General features: G+C 45.0%; 1 protein-coding gene across 3 annotated transcripts in view; it reads left to right on the top strand.

Moving 5' to 3' along the window:
- The window catches only part of LOC117232698 (nucleolar protein 4-like), a 96,466-nt gene that overhangs the window by 41,977 nt on the left and 34,079 nt on the right, over nt 1-20,410 (top strand). For all 3 annotated transcript variants that reach the window (XM_033492246.1, XM_033492244.1, XM_033492245.1), the window contains exon 2: nt 19,939-19,993. In XM_033492246.1, coding sequence (XP_033348137.1) covers nt 19,939-19,993 — 55 coding nt within the window. The remainder of the gene's footprint in view (nt 1-19,938; nt 19,994-20,410) is intronic.

Genomic DNA, 20,410 nt, shown 5'->3' on the forward strand with positions numbered 1-20,410 from the left:
CGAGTCTAGCTGAGAGAGGATGATGCCTGGTAAGAAGGAAGGAGAGTTACACCGTGGCTCCCCCATCGTGCAGCTCCTCCTCCTCTTCCTCCTTCTCCTCCTCCTCCTCCTTCTTTTCTTCTTCTTCTTCTGCTTCTTCTACTTCTTCGTCGTCGTCTTGGTCGTCGTCGTCGTCGTCGTCGTATTCCTCTTCTTCTGTTTCTTCTTCTTCTTGCACGCCGTTGGTGTTCCTCCTTTCTTGCACGGCCCTCCTCTTCCTCTCTCTCTCTCTTTCTTTCTTTCTCTTTCTCTCGCTCTCTCTCTCTCTCTCTCTCTCTCTCTCTCTCTGGCCAACCCGTCTCCGGTCGTATTCCATTTAGCAGGGGCGCCGTTGAAACCGACGAACCATCATAGAATACCTTATAGCGAGCGTGGCTGCCAGTGCTACGGGAGAAATAAAAAGGATCCTCCTCTCTCCTCGCGGCGTGCCAAAATAAAACGGGGACCGACCCTCCACCGTCTTCTTCCTCTTTCGCTCTTTTGCTCCGTCTGCCGCGTTTCTTTCAGCTTTTTCGCTCTGTCGGGAGATTCGCGATCAACTCGAGACCTCGGCAGCTGGTAAGAGCTGGCAAAAGAGTGGAGAAAGGGAGGAGGGGATGGGATTTCGTTCTCTTTCTTTCGTGGAGTGCGCGCGCGCCGCTCCTGTCGATGCGGACCAGGTAAAAGACGGACAGAGACAGCGGCTCTTTATTAGACTCTGGGAAACCGATTCCCCTCGAGGGCAATTAGCGAAGTACAAAACGGAGGTAGCTCTCGATTTATGGATTGGACGGCGAGAGACGATCGAGTTCCGCGCACAGTCGCGCTCATTGTACTCCCTGTCCAACCGAGTGTCCCCGATGGCTCAATCTTGACGATTCCGTTGCCCCGAAACTCGGCCCCGGCCGATCGATTATCGAAGACACGGGCCGCCTCGCTGTGTCTGATCGAGAGCTGTTCATCATTCAAGCGTGCCGGATGCGTGCTCGTGTCGACCTCTCGCTGACACGCTTCCTCCCAAGATAGTCTTGATGGACTGTCTTGCTGCTGGCTCGATCGACGTAATAAGGTGCAGCTTGTATCTGGAGCGTTGCACGAGATTCGAACGTCTTATAGAAACGTGTAATTAATATTTATGATCCTCGTGATGTACTTCCTGTCGTTTTATCGTTCAACTAGTTCTGGTTTGTTGTTTCGTAGAGTTAACTCGAAGATGGAGCGGGTTTTCACCTTTGCTTCGATTAAGATCAATGCCGTGTCTGTCTGTCTGTCTGTCTTTTAGAGAAGCAGAGGCCTTCGTTTCACACGTATCCAAACACACGTACGATACCAACGTTGGCAGAGTTTAGAAAACTTTCGACATCGTTGCTTTCGATTCGTTCGAGAACGAATTGTAATGCACTTTATTCGTCTCAATTGCCGTCATCTCGGTAGCGTTGTCGTTTACGTATTCCTCCGGCAGGTCGACGAAAGGTGCAGCCTAAAAGAAAAAGAAAGGAAATCCGATAATCGGGAAGACTGGAAGCGGGGCCCTTGAAGATCGTCGATGTTTGGCTATCAAACTTGGATTAACTTGTTGATCTTCTTCTTTTTTTTTTTAACGATTTCCTGCTTGGAATTGTTTCGAGGAGAAATACTGAATTCTGATGAAAGATATACAAATTGACTTGGTGCTGTTTATTCTACCTTAATCGTAGAACGGGCGCGATCAGACTGGATTTAATTCGATACCTATTGCGGAGTTCCATCGAGCAATATCGTCCCCGCTGAATTTAAGAAAAGATTCGTTCGAAATAAATGTTTCGTAACTGCGATTTAACTAGAAATTCGACGTTGCACGGTAATCATCGCTAACAACCGTGATGCGTGGTTGATGCAACGTAAATAAATCCATAAAGCAAAATTCAACGATCCAACGGTCCTTTCTAGCTAAGCGTGTACTTTCATTTTCTCCTAATTACATCTAATTACCACGTTCGATCGTTCTCGCTCGTATCTCTATCGATCACGAACCTCGATGGCATATCTCGACGCCGTGCAACCACACGCAAACATTCTCATACGCCCTCCACACGGTCTCCGCGCAACATTTGTCACTCGAAATCAGCTCCGTAGTCCGGCACACGGTATTTATATTCCCCTTGGCGAACGCTTCTCTCGGCAGCGCGTGCCTCGCGGCTCGCTGAAATTCATCTTCATCTGTGCGACGAGTACCGCTCGCTCAAAAGATCCGTGCGGCGATTTACGAGGCTGGTTCGCGACGCCTCGCGTTCCGTTATCGAGCACCGGCCGAGAGAAACACGAAGCAAAGGGCAAACGCTGATAAGCACAGGCAGAATTGACCTCTGGTAGCGTTCGCTTTCTCCTCTCCGCGAACGTTTCCAACCAGCAGCGGGACCGCAATCGTGTCGCGATCTCCCCGTTTTCGAGGTCCCTCGTGTCACCGGCCTGGCCGTGTTTGGTCATCCGGCTCAAGGACAGCTTGCTTCTCGGCTCGTCAAGCACCGGCACACAACACGTGGCCAATCCGGCCTAAAAATGCGTCCGGATGTCTCGTATGATCAGCTTTTGAGATTTCTGCGGCGGAGTCGTCTGACGGGACCGGGGTCAATGCAAGAGGGGACCCTCGCAATTACATACTCAGTGCGCCGGTATATACCGGGTGACACGCAGTTCTCGCGTAACTTTTAATTGCGCAATCTGTGGTTGCGATAAGGCGGGTCTGTATTAAAATGTTTTACCAACGCTTCGACGATCGTTTAAGATAATTTTGTTTTTTTTTTTTTTTTTTGTAATTTCATATCGCATCTTTCGAAGCGGAGTTTTAAGTGAAACGTGTTTAATTACTTCAGCCATTGCAAATCGCATACAAAACGATTTCGTTACTTTAACGAAAAATGATTAATTTATCACGAAAGTAATGGGAACGACTAATAAAGATATGACTCAACCAAACGCCATTTAAACAAACAACTGTTAAAATAACTGTGTTTATCGTACGATATTTATCTAAAATTTTACTCGTATTATATCGCGACGTCGACGTTGAACTTGACCGAATTGCTAGTCAAAATTCCCTAGATCCCAATGGCCATCGGTGCTAAAGCGCAGACATACCGGCATACCTATGTATATATCTTCAATCGTTCGAATCGATTAAAGCTACCCCGGAAGTCCTTGGCATACCTTGCTGCCAGCGATAAGCGACGGTGCGATTATCAACGGACACATTTTACTTTCTCGCCGTCGGATTTCTACCGGGAATTCTCCGATATCCCCGGGACCACCCGTGGATCTTGCTTGGACGTCGACTTTTAAGGGACATCGGTTCCGCTTTCAACTAGCGATTCCTTCGTTTGCTCGAATCTACGCGTACCGAAAAGATTGATGCGAATAGTCCCGTCTGATTAAATCTTTGCTACGTCTATCTCCTACTCTTTCTCTCTTTCTCTCTCACTTTCCCTCCCTGCTCATCTTTTCCCTGCATTTTTATCGTTTTTATCGTTTTTATCGTTGCAACATGGCTCGGCATTGAAGAAAAGAGTACGATAGATTTCTTCTCAACCGATCTCCGCGGAATCAAACGTTACATGTAATAAACTCTATTTTTTTCATTAGCTTGCGTCTTTTATTTCTATCTTAGAATTAAATTCTCAGATGCTCATTTATTTAATTGGAATTTTCTTTACGCTTTAGTTAATTAGTTTTCTTATCCGATCTCTGTGGAATCAAATATTATATGTAATAAACGCTATTTTTTTTCTTTTTTTTTTATTAGCTTTCATCTTTTATTCCCATCTTAGAATTAAATTCCGAGACGCTCATTTATTTAATTGGAATTTTCTTTATGTTTTAAGTCAGTTGGTTTTCTTATTCCACCTTTCGAATCTAACGATGAAAATAGAAAAAGGGGGAAAAAATATGACGGCGATCGATCAACATAGAGCTAAATAGGAAAGAATTCGCTTCCTAGATTTGAATTTTATCATGCTTGTACATTTCCTTCCTTAAATTCTATATTTTCCTTCCTGTCTCCACTCGTTCTTTTGTTCTACGCCCACACACGGTAACCACTTTTTCTACGTTATTATGTTCCGTGCTCTTGTTCCGTTTTTTTTTCTTCTTGATCCTTCAGTTTAACCGCGGGCTACCCTCCTCTCGCTTTGTTCCCTTTTAAGTTTTCTTGCATTTTGCTTAATTGCGCCAATTTTTCGCTCTGTTTGCCCCTTGTCTCTCCAACTGTTTTCGCATTCTCAATTTTCATTTCAATTTCTCATTTCCCAATCGTCCCCTCTCCCTCTTTCTCGCTCCACGGTCTCCTTGCTCTCTTCTTTTTGCCACCACTCCTCGGTCTCTTTAGCCTTCCTTCTTTTTACTCCCAAGCCCCGTTGCCCTCTCGGTTCGTCTCTCTTCCTCCTTTAAACTCTCAGACTCCTATTTTCCTCCCCTCTCTTATCCCTTTCCGCTCGTTTTGTCTCTGTCGAAAGCTCGCTATCTCCGTCTCTGTTCCTCTTCGCGGAGGTTCCTCTGCTCCGACGCGGAGGCGAGACAGGCCTCCTCCTCGCGGAGCGGAGCGTACGCGTCATCGTCAAGTATAATATTCCCTTGGCAGGCTTGGGCTCTGGCTTCTCTCGCATGCGAGTTCAGCTCGAGGGGCCCCTCGACGCTTGTGACGAGCGCGGAGAGAAGTTTCCCTGGATGGGCACGACGGATTTCGACGTCGCCGATGCTCCGAAAAGGGATTGCCGGTTGCCGACGACTAAGAACCAGGCCACTCGCCGTTTTATTCGCTCGCGTAGAAACTATCTTTGTGTTTCACGTCGAGACACGTTTCCAGTAAAAATTAATATAACGCTCGTAGTTTCTAGCACGTTGACAATTTGTTAAATCGAACGTTATTTGTCATTTAGATTTACGAAGCGATAGGCTTCGGCTTTTAGCGTAGACGAATATCTTTTAACAGACTATTTGTCATAAGAGAATAAAGAAAAAACCTCGAATGTCACGAGTTTTATTTCGTTTAAATGGCCACTCTTCGAAATCTAGGTACGCGGCAAAGTTTGGAATAATTTTCTCATCTGGAACTTCTCCGTTCGCACAACTCGAGCCTTCGTGAAACTATTCTATCGTCGAAGGGTTAGGGCAGATTACAGTTAAGAAGAAACCGAGATTCGTGGTTTCAGTTAATTCCAAAACATCTGTTACATCTTTCGCACGGCATTTCTATTTTATTTCGTCTGTTTTCTAGATAACGAACGAGTTACGATACAGACTATTTCTTTATTCGTCTAATTACTAGTAATTACTAGTTAAACACTGTTTTAACGTCGGTAAGGCACGAAAACAGGCGTGAAGCTCACACTGCGAAAGAAGAAGACGAAATAAAAGGCGACAGCAAATGGAACAAAATTCGATATACGGAAAACAGTCGAGCTATTTTAACGCTTAAACTATATTCACAATTAATTGAGAGTTAATTGAGAACCGAGAATTAATTGAGAATTATGTGTCAGAATTACAGCGAATCGTGTTTTATGTCCGATAGATGTTCACCGTTAACTTACCTACAACTATTGTATCTCATTTTCTTTTACTCGGATACATTGAAACGTTTAAGGTTGAAGATTGAAATTTTCTGTACTTTTTATGAATCATTTTATTTCACGCCTATTGAAACACGCAAAGTTATTTGCCATTTTATTCAATGAACGCGTTAGAAACTTGGCAGAAGAATTTATCTGATCGATGACTTTAGCACGCAACTGTGCAAATTTGATCATTAATTTCGTGCTTATTATTTTTAACTCTCCTTCAAAAACACGTATCTCTTCAATCGCATCACGCAACAATCTCACGTACTATCTATAGTTACTACATATACTATATACGGTTCTATATTCCTATCTGTTATATAAATTCTACTTTTAAATAAAATTTTATCGACACCTGCGATTTTAATGGTTTTTATTTAGTTTACTTCTCTGTTTATCGACGAAGAAAATCATTTCCTTCGTTTTGGTACATTTTGGGATAAAAAACGTGTTCTGTTCATCTTTTTCCATTGATACATCTTATTTCAACATCAATTTGTTTAGCCGAATTACTCGCTGCTTATCTTGTTCATATGCTTTATCGTTTATTCTATCCACTATCTTGTACAATTTGCACCTTCTTAATTACATCACGCCATTAATTCCACTATCTTTGTCAAAATACACACAACGCGATCTTATTTGTTATTCGACGAACGTACCTGAAATATGAACAAGCAATTATACACACGTTAATTAAATAGAAGAAAATTAAACAAATAAAACTTGCGTAGAAAGGTTGATCTTCGAAACGGCGTGTCCGCTTCTAGACGATGTCAATTAACGTAGCTGGATTAGATGTGCGAAACAACGGTGCCGACCAAGTGGTCGCGTAACGCGCGGTTGCGTTTAATAAGAATATTATACGTCTGGTTAGAAATTAGCATGAATGCGACGCGATGAGCCCGTCATCTGTGCGGTCGCGTTCCGTTGCATAGATGCGTCGTGATTAATTTATGGGAAGATTAAATTAGCCCATCCGTTTGTTCGCTAGGTTCCGCGCGGGGCGAAATGACGATTTTTGGCTGACTCGCTCTTCTGATCGACGAGGATCGGACGTTTCGATGACGCGACGTTTGTTCGTGCGGCACCGTTGCATATACGTTGTAAAAATTGATACGAAATCCTTGAAAGTCAGAGAAATAGGATAAAATAGAATGCCATTCGATTGGAGCCAAAGCAGCTAAGAACCGAGCTAGCGCTATAGCTACGGCATCCTTGGAAGTAAAAGCGTTTCCGGTGTGCGAATCGAGACAAGTTTTCTTGACACGAAAGAAACACGAACGCAAACATTGCACAATGAATAATTAATAAAGGCATAACGCGTGTAAAGGAAAGTAGAGATGCTTCTGTGCCACAGTGAATAAACATGTTAACTTTCCGCAAATTGTATGCATATCCTTCGTAGCAAATAGATAAACGAGTAGGAACGGAGCGAAGCACGCGTATGACACTTTTAATTAGCGGCGAAGCCTCGAAAATTGACGAAACGTTGCATTCAGACGGAAGACATTTTTTTATTTTCTGTAGCACGCCAGGCTGCGTACAACGCCAACTCGGAGTCAAGGAATTATTAAAATTTTCAACGGTTTCAAACGTGCATATTGAAGGTAATCTCGATGCTTGAAACGTAGCAGATTGATAAACACGTGGGAAAGATTGAATAAACATTGGTTCGTTAAGATGCTTGCTGGATGCATTTTAACGTTGGTTGCCAACTATTTTTAGTAATTTTAAGCGTCTATGTGTATGTATATTCGCTTCACAGGCACAACATGTAATATACGTTTCAGCTATGTGAATTTTCTGGGAAGAATTGTCAGAATTGAATGAAAACGTTGCTACTGCCTCTATATTGATTTAGCATTGAATAAGACTCGTTTGACAGCGCTGTATACGTTCAAACTGTTCTTTATTGCACAGATAAGACCGTTATTTGTTGAGTGACACGGTGCATCATTATTTATAAGTCTTGTATAAACGAATCTTTACGGGCGCAATTAACGGCAGGGTATAAAATATAATCAGCTTCACTTTGTTCGATGACTCAGAAAGCACTTGCTCCATGAGCCACCTCGATTGAAAAAAGTTGCACGATTGCCAATCCGCGTTATCACATTTATTTATATCTTTCCGAGCGAAAGAAATATTATAAGTATCGAAAAAAAAAAAAAAAAGAAAAGCAAATCTAGGCAAGACAAAGCCGACAACATTGTTTCCTTTGCTATTAAACTTGTTACTGTTGCACAAGACGACTTATTACTGGCGTTAACTTGCAACGTGTGCTTTGTAAAATTTCGCTAACGATATTAGTCGAATCGCGTGAGAAAGGATTCTCGAGTGTCTTTAATTAATAGCACTCGAAGAATTCTATCGGTTAGACGGAGAAAAGACGCTGAAATAAAAGTTCGAATAATACCGATCGAAACGAAGGATCCCAGCGATCGATATTACATAATCGATTTACCGCGTGCGTTTCAACGTTCCTACGTCGTTGGGACTTCTCGTTAACGTCAACGTTATCGAACCTCGAATCTTGATCATGTACTCGTTGACACGTCATGCAGAGTAGGATAGAAAGAGAAAAATGAAAAAGGAGGAAAATGTTAGAATGATCTAGCGACTGCTGAAGTTAGGATTCGGCGCTAGAATCTTAGGAATACCGAGATGATATCGCATTTTCTATCTTCCTGATCAATTATCTTTTTCTATCAAAAGGTGACATAATTAACGCGTTGTACTCAAGATTCTGTGCATAGTAAATCGCGATATCGAATTACAGAGACGATGTATCTTTGCAAGGTATTTAAACGAGACGTATATTTTATACCGCGGATCGACGAGTTCTGGAGAAAACCGGTGACGAGGAATGCACACTCCCTGCTCGTGGCGTGAGACGCGACTGAAGAGAACGAATCGAACGCGTCTACGCGGCGGAAGCGGATAGAGTAGGGCGCGTGCTCGAAACCGAGGTTCTATTCTCTTCCTCTTTTTCGTACGTTCGCCTCCCTCGTGTTCTCTTCCCTCGTGGCCAAATGCCGCGAATACTCGATCAGGTGATATGTACCTCACGCACGAGCATGCCAATACGGGCCTTGTCGATCGATGCTCGATACAAGGAGCGCTTCCGAAAAAACAGGAAGGAAGGTTCGAGTCACGTTGAACGTAAAAGCGAAGAACCTTGGACGAATCTACGGATGGTCTCTTTCTTTTCGTCGTCATTTTCGTGGATCCCTTTGAAACCATTTTTAATACGCGATTTCAAAGTTTTACCAACTTGCGAAACGAACAATTTTCCGTGCGATATACTGGGTGTCCCGGGAACCTGTGCCAAGTCGCAATTTCAAAGCGACAGAAGAGAGGAAATTTTTATTCGTGGACGGAACGAAGCGATTTCCAAAGGTCGATTTTTCCTTCGTCCGAAAGAAAGGAGATAAGAATAAGAAACGATATTCTAACGGAGTTCAAAAACGATCAAAGACAAGCGACGGTGAAAGAGAGAAAAGAGAAGGATCGAAAGAAAGAGATTGCACGCACACGTATCTACGTAAACGAGAACACGTTCGCAGACGCGACTGCACCGCGGGCATAATGGACGTGTTACACGGCCGTGGATTCAGAGAAACACGAACGGCCTGGATGGGACGAACAGCTCGTCGGATGGACGGACGGACAAACGAATGGGAGACTGTTACACCCAATTGTCCCTCGTTGTACGGGGGTCAAGTAAGGTAGCCAAGCGGCCACGCTGTGCACCGTTGTCATCCGTGACTGGTGCTGGATAAACTGCAGACCAGCTCGAAAATACAGCGACAGCCCGGTGGGAAAACAACGACGTTACTTTACGATATCGTCACGCCTGTCGCCTGATATAGTAACAGTCGACGTCGCCTCCGTGCCGTTTCAAGCCGGAGCAAGCCTGCCCCCGATGATTAGGCCATCAGCTCGAGATACTCGTGCCTGACTTAGCTTTCTGTCTCGTTCAAAACCTTCGTGGATTTTCCAAGCTTCTTCGGTGTTTGAAGTTTCAGACGATTTGACGGAATTTTCAGCTGAATAACAACGTGGTTCGTTCGAATTAGTTTTTTTTTTTTTTTTTCTTAAGAGGTATACGAATGGTCATATTTTTATTCTTATCTACTAGCGAAATAGCGAGTTAAACCAGTTTTTGCGCACTGTAGACGATTTAACTCGAAACGTTTCGATACTCTTTTAATCGTTGCACTTATGTCGCGAGTCGTTTGAAATATCATTCGATACTACGGATTTAATGATACCGCACGTTGCTATAAATTTTTCAACTCTCGGAAAAGAAGCAGTTCCACCTCGAGTTAATCAAGATGTCTCGGTTATTAACGCAAAACTGTTCCGTAGAACCTACAAACGTTTCGAAATGAATTACGAATTAAACGAAATAATTCCTACGGATCAACCATTATTCCAATCGTTTCAAGATAATCGCGATCCGTTAAGTTACACTTGAACAAGAATCGAGATAATTTACAACGTCTCTCTCTTTTTCTTTTTTTTCCTTTTTAAACCAACTACCAGACTTCGCGACTAGCTCGAAACCAGTTTTCTCTGGATACGAATGGAAAATTTTTCACGTCCGCAGTAGCCCGTCCCAGAACGTCGACGGAAACGGTCGTTATCACCTGGGTTGCGCGATTAACTGACGATCATCGACGCCGTGGCCGATAAGAAAACGAGGATCGGCCTCCGTTCGTGGCGAGTCGGTTATTTTTCCGCGGACCGTCCTCTTCTCTTCCCGTTCCTTCCCCATCGACGAGCTGGAGCTTCGCCTCCGGCGTCGCCGTCGTCTTTCCTTCTTGGCCTTTCTTTTTTCGGGCCGCACACGTGTGAGGTTATCCCGGCGACGGTGACCCCGTCGTCCTCTCCTCCTACTCCGCGACCGCTTACCAGATCAGAAGAGCTCCGACCATCATCACGGATCCCCCTGACGCAACCTGAACGACGCCGCTTCAGAGCATTCGTTCCCGATGACGTCAGGCCAGCGCCGCTCCTCCGTTCCTCCTCGTACTCGTCCTCCTGTCCCAGCTCTCTTGCAACGCGACGAATATGTTCCAAAACGGGCGTGCAAAGATCGGTATCCTTGGCCAATCGGAACGTCCACGGACAGATACACGCTACGCGAATGTAATTACGCGATAGTACGTGAGTTTGATTAAATTGTGAAAGCTAATCGTGAATTATGGAGTCGGTAGATCACTTTTAATTGGTAGGAGGTATAAGTTAGCTCTTTGTCGCGCGATAATATATTACGCTACGCGTAACGGTATTGATCGTAAGGAATTAAGATCGCTGGATCGTTTTGCATCTTTTTATAATTCTCGTTAAATCGTGTTTTCTCGAAGCGCGCGTTTGCGGATAGTTTCGAGCGTCGGTGTGTAGACTCGCGCGTTCTCGAGCGACGGAAACGTTGGAAACGGTCGCCTCTCTTTTTGCCTCGTGCGTAGCTGATGGCTTGCAGGTGTGTCCTGTTGGATTGGCTTCTTTCTTCTTTCTGGGTACAACACGGCACGGAATCCATCGGCGGAACGTTTCAATTCCTCGGTTTTCGAAATGGGCCGTGTTAGAGGATGCAGTCTTGGTTTTGTTTAGAGAAAGAAGCGACTCGTTGTATGATTCGTTCGTAGGCTGGCTACGTGTATACGTTGGAGGGAATTGAACGACGTCGTGTGAAATTGCTGTGGTAGCTTTGATGCCTGGGCCTCTCGATCGGTGGTCTGGCTCGCCTTCTTCGTTCCACGTACATAGGTTTTGTCGATTTATTTTTCGAGGTTAATGTATCAAGGGGAAATTATTCAATGAAGCCGACGTCCTGCGTTTGATAGGTAAGTGTCTCTAGATGTGTTGTATCGTACTCGCGATCAGTAATTTCTCTCATCGTGTCTCCGGTTAGTCTATTTCGTTATGGCACTCTTCGTAAAGGTAAAAAGATATGGACAATTATAAAAAAAATACCGCCTCTTTCTACGATCATCTATCGATACGATTAATATCTTTGTCTGAACGAAATTGATGCCAGAACAGAAAGGAAGCCGGTAACGCGAACCGTGAGAAGAAAACTCGAAGATTAAGCGCAACGAAAGGGAATTTAATAAAGGCCCGACCGAATACAGCGACAGGAACGATAAAAATCGAACGGAGCTTAAAAAAAGGCGAAAGAGAAACGTCCGTACAAGGGCGTAGCGTCGTTGGTGAGGTAATTACAGATGACCTTGAGACCCGGTTCACCGAAGGAGTAGCCGTGTATTTATAGGCCGGCGGATTTGGTAGGCAAATGAGCCGAAATTGAGAGGCGCTTACCCAAGAGGCAGAGTGACAGGGATGGGAAAATAGATAGAGCGAGAAAGAGCGGAATCGTCGATAGGTGCTTCGCTCCAGTCAAAACACACGGCCCTGAAATCACCGGCAGGCGACGATCATTTGCCCATTATCCAAAGAGCGGTCAAGCCACGGCAACCTAAATCAACCGGTGGACCGATTCCCCGGTTCTAATGGCCCAATCTCTTTTATTCCTCGGTCGGAGCCAGGACACGGTCGCTCGAGACGCTTGGCAAACCGTGCAACCTTTCGTCAACGATTTACGAGCGGACCTGCCGTACGCGCGAAACTTGTCCGCGCTGCAAACGTTTCTGCACATCGACTAAGCGTCTGGCTGCTGATTTCGCGCGGAAGAGCAAAGTCGAAGAGGATCGTCCTCCGTGTTTGAGAATGTCAGGAGATCGGTCGATCGATCGAAGTTAAAAAAAGTCTCGAGTTCACGTACGATAATCGTACGCGCGTACGAAGAACGAAGTAGATCCCACGAACGCAGCGCCAACCGTGGCAATCGATCGGCTGGCGCGGCGATCGGTCGAAGCGAATAAAAATTCAGAGCAGCCGGTCGGCGGGCACGGTCGGTCGCGTGACTTCGACGTACAATTCATCGACGTCCGTCTTACGAGCAGCCGAAGACAAAAGACAATCGTCCGAGTCGATCTCGCGAAGTGTCCGGCCGGTTGCCAGTCGCTGATTGGTTGGACACCGGCTACTGGACCCGGTTGACCTCTAACCCCGGCAACTCGCTCGGCTTTATCGTCTGGAATTGCGGTGTTGGTGGCGAGTTGGTACAACACAAGGCGCGCGCGGTACGCACACGCGTCCGCGCGCGCTTTATGACCGCGTATCCGCACGGTGGGAGCGGAATTCTGTGCTGAGCGACAAACAATTGCCGCCAAGTGGCTTAATTGCAGCCAACTAAACAAATGTTCCAACCGTATCTCCCTGGCCGTGTGTACCACCTCCCTCTCCCTCCAGACTCTCGACAATTTCTTCTCCCTTATAGGCCGGGTTCCAGGTCCATAGTCGAGGATAGTCCGGTCCTGCGTCAACCTCGTCCTTTTTCTTCTTCTCTGCCCCTTGGATATTTTCGATTTTTCTTACGCGTCTCGTGCCGTTTCGTCGCCGAGTATTCCCTCGTCGGCCGCTCTTACGTGACAATTGCGAGACAAAGTTGTTCAACCGAGCAGCCGGACAGCGTGACGCGTTTGTCACGCCGTTAATGTACACGACAAATACAGATCTCGGGATGAGAGCGTTGAAACCGCTATATTAGCCGTCGGTGTGAACGAAGCAGCCGCAAGGAGAGAGATGCTACGTGTCATCCTGTTGTAGGTATCTCTCATCAGCGCCGCTCTATTTTCAGCGGCTTGAGCGGATAATCGGTGAACTACTACCGGAAACAGCTGCCCTTTTTCCAAGAAACGCTTGTGATTTAAATGGGAGACGGGTCCAACGTCTCGCGTACCATCTCTACGACGTTATCTAGTCGGAGATAGAGCTTTCTCGGTGACGCGGCAATTGCTGCCAAAAGAGGTTCGACGACTGGGCAGCGTGAACTCGGCTTTCGTACCCCTCATTCCGGTGGAATTAATTTCGTCGTCACGAAGTAGACATCTGCCAATTCGTTTATTCTTAGCACTCTTTATTAGGGTGTGACAAAGTTGGAAATATTTAAGAAAGTCCCCGAAGAGCAGTAGGGCGTATATTTAACGTGTTTCGTTTCAGTGAAAAGTATACAGCGTTCGCACGATTGAAATTGATAGCAGTAATTTCACTTTCGAACTTGAAAGCTCGAATAAATGGAAATTAATTAAAGAAGCACGAGTTAACAGATCTCGATGTAAAACGTTCACTTTCGTATCAATTGGAAGTTTTACTCGCATTATCCGCTACTATCTAACTTGGGCAGTTCTTGAGGAGTTGAAATCATTTTTCATAACGCCGGGGAGAAACTAACATGCTGGAAATTTGTTGATCAACATTTTTATCGGAAATCTTCCAGAATATGGAAAAACTGAAAACTGTCGTTTCAGTACACGATCGCAATGTGTTAACTGGTCGCTTCCTTCTGGCTAGTCGTACGGCCCCATGGTGAGCTCGAGGGAGCTCGTCCCCTCGTTTTTCTCTTTCTGCCTCTTGTTGCCGGCCTCGAAGACGAGCACCGCTCCCGGCTCGTTTCTCATTCGGCGCGGTGCGCTATGTCGTAGGTGTATACGGCCGACTGGCCGCGCGCTCGCCGAGATTCCCATTTATCAGGGTACATCCGCCGGAAGTGGGGCGGCCCGTGCGTAGGTGAGACGGGGAGAAAGAGAGAAGATAGACGGTCACCAGAGAGAGAAAGCCAGAGGACATTGTTCATTACTACCTGCGACCTCAGGATACCTCGTCTCTGCTGTCGCGTGATTTACGAGTCGGTTTAGGTCCGACGATCGGCCACAGTTGCTACGAATCGTCCGATTTTTGCTCGCTCGTGTCCGCTGAACGATAAAAGTAAACGATGGCCCACGAACATACTCGGAAGTTGATCGAACATCTCGATTTTATAATCTTGTGTTTCACGAAGATGTAAATTTATCTTGATCGAACTTTAAGACGTCGAAATGGAAAGAAAGAAGCTAGAGTCGCGAAGTATTTAAAATTCCGCAATTCGAATCCGTGATCGAAGAATGGAAGCAAAAAGTGCTGTAAGCGCCATTTAAAAGAAAATTCCTTTTCCCTAAAGAGGGTCGTTTATGCGAAGTGCGGTGTCAGTAGGGAAGTGTTATCGCAACAATCGACACAGTTTTTGGCGTTTCATGCGCGATATAGAATGTATCCTACCACGATCAGGTTTTCAAATTAGGCTGTAATTGCCATGTGCCAGCGTGACCATTACCTCGTGCTCGAACATGCGCGTTCCGTCTTCGAAAAGACGTTTCCGAAAATTGTTATTTCCATCATTCGTCACTTTCTGCATTCTGACACTTGGCAACCTTTTTATGGAAACTACAGAACGAACTTACATCTTCTCTTAAATTATAAAATTCTTGTTATCGCTACAGATCGTCGAAACATTGCGATAAAAATATTGTAATGTAATGTAAAGCACACGTAACGGATATGTTTTGTTATAATCTGTCAATAAATAACATCGTTTTCCATAAAACTCTAGTTACAGCCTTCTTTACTTTCACGTTTTCTTCGATTATTCTATCGTTTGCGATTACGTAGCGTAAGTTCCAAGAAAATGCAACGTTTTACATTGTTTCTCTATACGCTGAAACAATTAACACAGCGATCCACGTCGATCGGAGATCCGTGTTTGTCTGTTCGAAGAAAATACTCTAACAAATCGATAGCGACGAATTGGTCGATTTTTTGGTGCGTCGGTATCGCGCGCCGACTCTAATTGAGTAAAAAGAAGCAATTCGGACTGGTGTGCCGGTTGTCTGCTAAAAATTTGCCCGACTCGTACTTCCCGGATGTCGGCGAATTTTAATTGCGACAACGATGGTGGAAGGCGGGACAGGTCGTAAGAGATTGAATTAATTAAAATTCTAAAATGAATTACTCGCGTTAAAGCTGTCCGATCGATCGATCGTCGTAACCGGTTATGTTTATCGCTGATAACGAACGGATCGCCTAAAAATTCGACACAGATCGCTACGGATTCTTTCGCTGACGATATTCGATCGATAGACTGTTTTCGAGAGGGGTGAAACAGCAATAGGATGATTATCGGCTTCTCCATTTCGAATACAATACGATGATTTCATCTTATTGATATTTCCACGTGCGATAATAGTATTTTTTACATTCTGTTCCTCGATAAATTATTTAAAGATATAAACAGGCGAACAATAGATAATTACTATCTCGTTTTGAAATCGATAAACTCGCAATTTCCTCGTGTTCATCATTTTTTCCCCTTTACGTTAACTAGATATGTAGGTCATTCTTTTTACAAACAGCTGTAGAATCTGTCGAAAAGCAGAAACACTGTCGCGAGATTCTCGTGATACGGATGAAGCGCGACGCGCAAACGGCAACAAGAGTGGCGCCTCGCGAGCGTGTACCAATGGTTAGCCGGAACAGAGTTATATTAAATTCTTAATGAAAGATTCTTAAAATAACCCGTGCCGTGCAAAGTCGAAACTGTAGTTGGAGAATGAAGATACGAGCTGTTAGCCAATAAATTCCACCGATTATTAAACGCAGAGGTCTCGGTAGCCGGCTATCGGATCGTTCGATCGTGCGATTACGAGAGGAATGCGCGGGAGGATTGTAACGGTAGACCCTCGAGAGGACGGTGTCTCGTTGTTCTCGGTGGAACGACGGGAGAAGCGATCGGTGGTGGGTGTCGCGATTTCTCAGGATCGGAGAAACGAGAATGGCAAATCACCGACCTGTCGTTTTTCAAAGGAAGCTATTCGTGTCAATGATCCTCTTTTTTCTTTTTTTCTTTACTTCTTCCGTTTTTCCCTTTTTTTTCCTCGAGCTCGAGAGGATTGCACAATTCACGCGATACCAGTAGGCGGAGAGATTTATCGCGGCGGGTATCCGGCAAATGGGTTAATGGATTCACCTTTTATTCGTGATCTGGACTATCAATTCGCCAGACGGCCGCGAGATTTCTATGGCCGCTTACGTGTGCCTTTTAATTGTTTCATTCGTTCTTCATTCGGCTCGTACGATCCCATCTACGTTTCGAGATTAATGAATTTGAAATATGACTGTATGCACACGAGACGTAAAGATCTTTTAAAGGATCTTGATAGATGACTGCGATCTTGGTCTCGATGTTTCTAAGGATATAGGTGTATCTTTACACCGGTAGTAAGGTAATATTCACAACATAATCAGCGGCACTTGTTGATTAATTAGAGGCTTATGTAATACATCTTTTCAAAGATCTCTGCTCGAGTGCCTTTGCCAATTACATATGATAGACGCGACATCTGACGAGGCGCTACGTAGTTTTCAATCGCTGGTTAATAAAACCGAGGAAACGAAACGCTCGAAAGTTGGAAAGTATCCCGGTAAAATAGCGAAGGAAACGATAGAAAACTTATACGGGGAGAGAAGAAAGTAAGAGAGGTAACATTAAAAGCAACGGTGGCTAACGCGTTTCGCTTCTTCCGCACGACGTTCCATTCGAGTCGCATGTACCACCGTTGGTGCATGTCATCGCTTGTTTTACTTACGTTGGAAACGTTCGCGTGCACCGAAAACGGTACACGTGGTACAGATCGTGTTAAAGCGGCTGGTCAAATGACGTTAGGAAGCTGCAGTTCGAACATCGCCAAGTTAAAATCGTGACTTCCTACTATGCTTCTCCGAGCATTCGCAATGGCTCTTTATGGTACCGATATAAAACGAGTTCTTTGCTTTTCCTCGTTATCTGTCATTTTTAGTTCGAATAATAGGACACCGCGTTCAGACGCGTAAATTACGAGCCATCCTGAGAAACGTAAAGACCGATGCACACGGTTCCATTCGCGCGACGCTTTTCATGTTCGCATCGCGTAAGATCAGGTCGGGGTAAAAGCTCGTTCGTAAGACGATATCTACCGGGTCGTGTTCCATTCTGCCACGGGTCGATTATCCGATAAAACTTGTAGTACCTGGCAGATTTTTTCGTAGCCGGATTCGATGGAGCGAATCGCCGAACGGTCTCGCGCACGGTACGGAATTTCTCGGTTACATCAGCGGCAGTTTTTGCGCCGGTACAGCGCGGTATGCCCGTGCCGGTCGTCCTACACCGCCGGACAAAATTGCGGCCGGTATCAATTGGCCGTGCTCTCCGCGTACACCGGTCGACCTTCTGCAGTTGCAACACGAGACCTGACACAGATAGGAGAGCCGCGCTCGGTCGGTGTGACAGACCAGCCGCGCGCACACTGTGCACACGCCTTGCGAAACCGAACGCCGTTCGTTTCAACGGGAAACCCTGGGTGACGAGAAAAGGACCAATGTTGCCACGCGGACTCGGCATGGGAGGATACCACGACCTCGTGATCCTAGAATCGATCGAAATGCCGCTTCGATCTAGAGTGTGCGAATGCGAACGGGAGTGTTTGAATGAACGCGTGAAGGACTTGGTCGAGGATTGGATAGCGCGAACGTTTATGGGATGTTCGTTGCGGAACATTTTTCGAAATTACCTAAACTGACGTATTCGTTCGTTAAAATCGTATTCGTTATTAATTTTTCGCGTTACGATTACTCGAGAAGAAAGGAAACGACGTGTGTGTCCTGTTCGTAACTCGTAACTTGTAACAACGATGAGACATCTGGCAATACTTACGCATTACGACGATGGTAGTCAGCTATTAAGGATCTTTAAAAGTGGTTAATTGGAAACCTTCCATTCTCGTTAAGTAACCAGGAAATTATCTGTACCTTTTAGTGTCCGTATATTCTGTTATTACAATAATTATATAGATATCACAGGGAATATGATTATTATTCGTAGAGAATGACATTTGAATCTTGATCGGGAGATTAAACGGCCGTGCAATGCTGCAGACAGAATCACGAAGAATCGAAGAATGAAAATACATTACGCAAGATTCTTTTTTATCGCAGCCGCGTCTAACGATACAGAATACATCAATGAACGTTCTTCGTTTTATATTTAATTACTTTATGCAGCATCTACAAGCGCGAATAACCGATACGTTTTACGTTGCGATGAAAAATCTTATCTGTGAAATTTCATTAAAATCGCTAGGGACCACGTCCGAAGCAGCCATAGTCAAACTTCGAAAAAGTACGTACGTTGAAAAACTTGTTCCCATCGGACGTAGGAACTTTGGTGATAAAAAGCTATGGCTATTCTTGGTGACATGAACGCCGGACAGTTGGGTGGCAGGCGGGTTTCGGTTTTCCCGCGGCTCGCCGTCTTACGCTATCGATCGGAGATTCTCGACGTGCCTCGATTCTGTCTCCCACGGCACGTAGCGTCGCCGAGCCTAGCCGAGGCGTAAGTAATTTGCGTTCGGACGAACCACAAGCCGCCACAGCCAGCTCTCGATCCGGGACAATAAAGTCCACGGCCGTTCCGTGGGTGTACGGAAAGCCTTGTGTTGGTGTGTTTCAACGTGGCGCAATCGCGGATGAAGACAATCGCGATTCCATGAAACGCGTCGGACACCAAGCGTGCACGTTCGACCGCGGAACCGTGAGGTTCGTCCGAGGTTGCGGCCTCTTAATTTTTCAATAATCGAGTTCCCGGGAAGTCGACCCACTTCGTCGGTTTCTATGGATTCGCGTTAGCCGCCTCGTGTTTTTCCGAGACGACGCGTTTTAGGTTCGAGCTTGATCTCTTCTAGTTTCAGTCGCAGGTATCGGCTTTTCCCCACGCGAAATTTATAACGCTGCGAGCCCTTCGATAAATTCAATTAAAAGTTATATGTGAAATATAATTAAAATCCTTTATAATTTTTCTAAATATTTATTTAACGAACTTCCCAAATCTCCCTTTTCTCTACAAATTCCATGGTAATCCTTCCTCCCGTTTCAGTAGCAGCTTGTCAATTTTCGATTAAATGACGATTAAATCGCTCCATTCGTTTAATGTTCGATCAATCATGTACCGCGTTTTGAAATATCTTTCGAAACGAACTGAAACAGCTTCTCTTCGCTCGCGCCTAACAAAACGTTGTGTATTACAATCTCTGATCAAATATATAATGCCATAAAGACACTGCATTTCGCATTACTCGAACGTCGTGACACGTACGATAAATACATGGCGATATCATTTTTCCTGCAAAGTAGCACGCGTCTCGTGCAATATTCAAAAGTAGCATAGCGCGTGTTTTCGTCGCGTCGTTTCTTATTAAGAATTACCGATAGCGAGAAAAGCACGTGGAAACTATTTGACAGCAAGTTGAAAAGCTCTTTTGCACCTCTCGCGCTCGCGCGAGAACATCGTTCGACTACGCGCGACAAGTGGCAATGTGCACGCTGCTAACGACGCGTTTGCATCTTGTTGCAGGAAAACATCTCGACCCCGGAGCCAGCCGACATATCCGAGGAGGATCACTACTCAAGTAAGCAAAACCTTTCATTACCCGTACACTCGTGGACCTTGTTGTTCTTCCATTCGTGTCAGAGGCGATCAAAACGCGAGACGAGGTTTTTACGTCACGCTCTTGCTATACACGTGTTCCCGAAGTCGTAAAAAAAATTATTTAACAGAGAAGAACGAACATTTTGTTCGTATTCTGTAATTATAATACGAATAGACGAATCGGAATAGAAGTTTGCAAGTTTCGAAAGTAATTATCGATCGCAAAGTAGCATTCGATACGTTCAAAGCGATTTCGTGATTCCATAAAATATCAGAATATACGTTTATCGTAACGTTATTCGAATTATACAGCGAACTTTAATGCATGTGTTTCATGTCCAATTAAATGTATTTTCCTCCTCCTATAACTCTACTGTTCATACACCCTTACGTAATT

Source organism: Bombus vosnesenskii, unplaced genomic scaffold (genome assembly GCF_011952255.1).
Source record: "Bombus vosnesenskii isolate JDL3184/JDL3185 unplaced genomic scaffold, Bvos_JDL3184-5_v1.1 scf7180000013293, whole genome shotgun sequence".
Taxonomy (NCBI): domain Eukaryota; kingdom Metazoa; phylum Arthropoda; class Insecta; order Hymenoptera; family Apidae; genus Bombus; species Bombus vosnesenskii.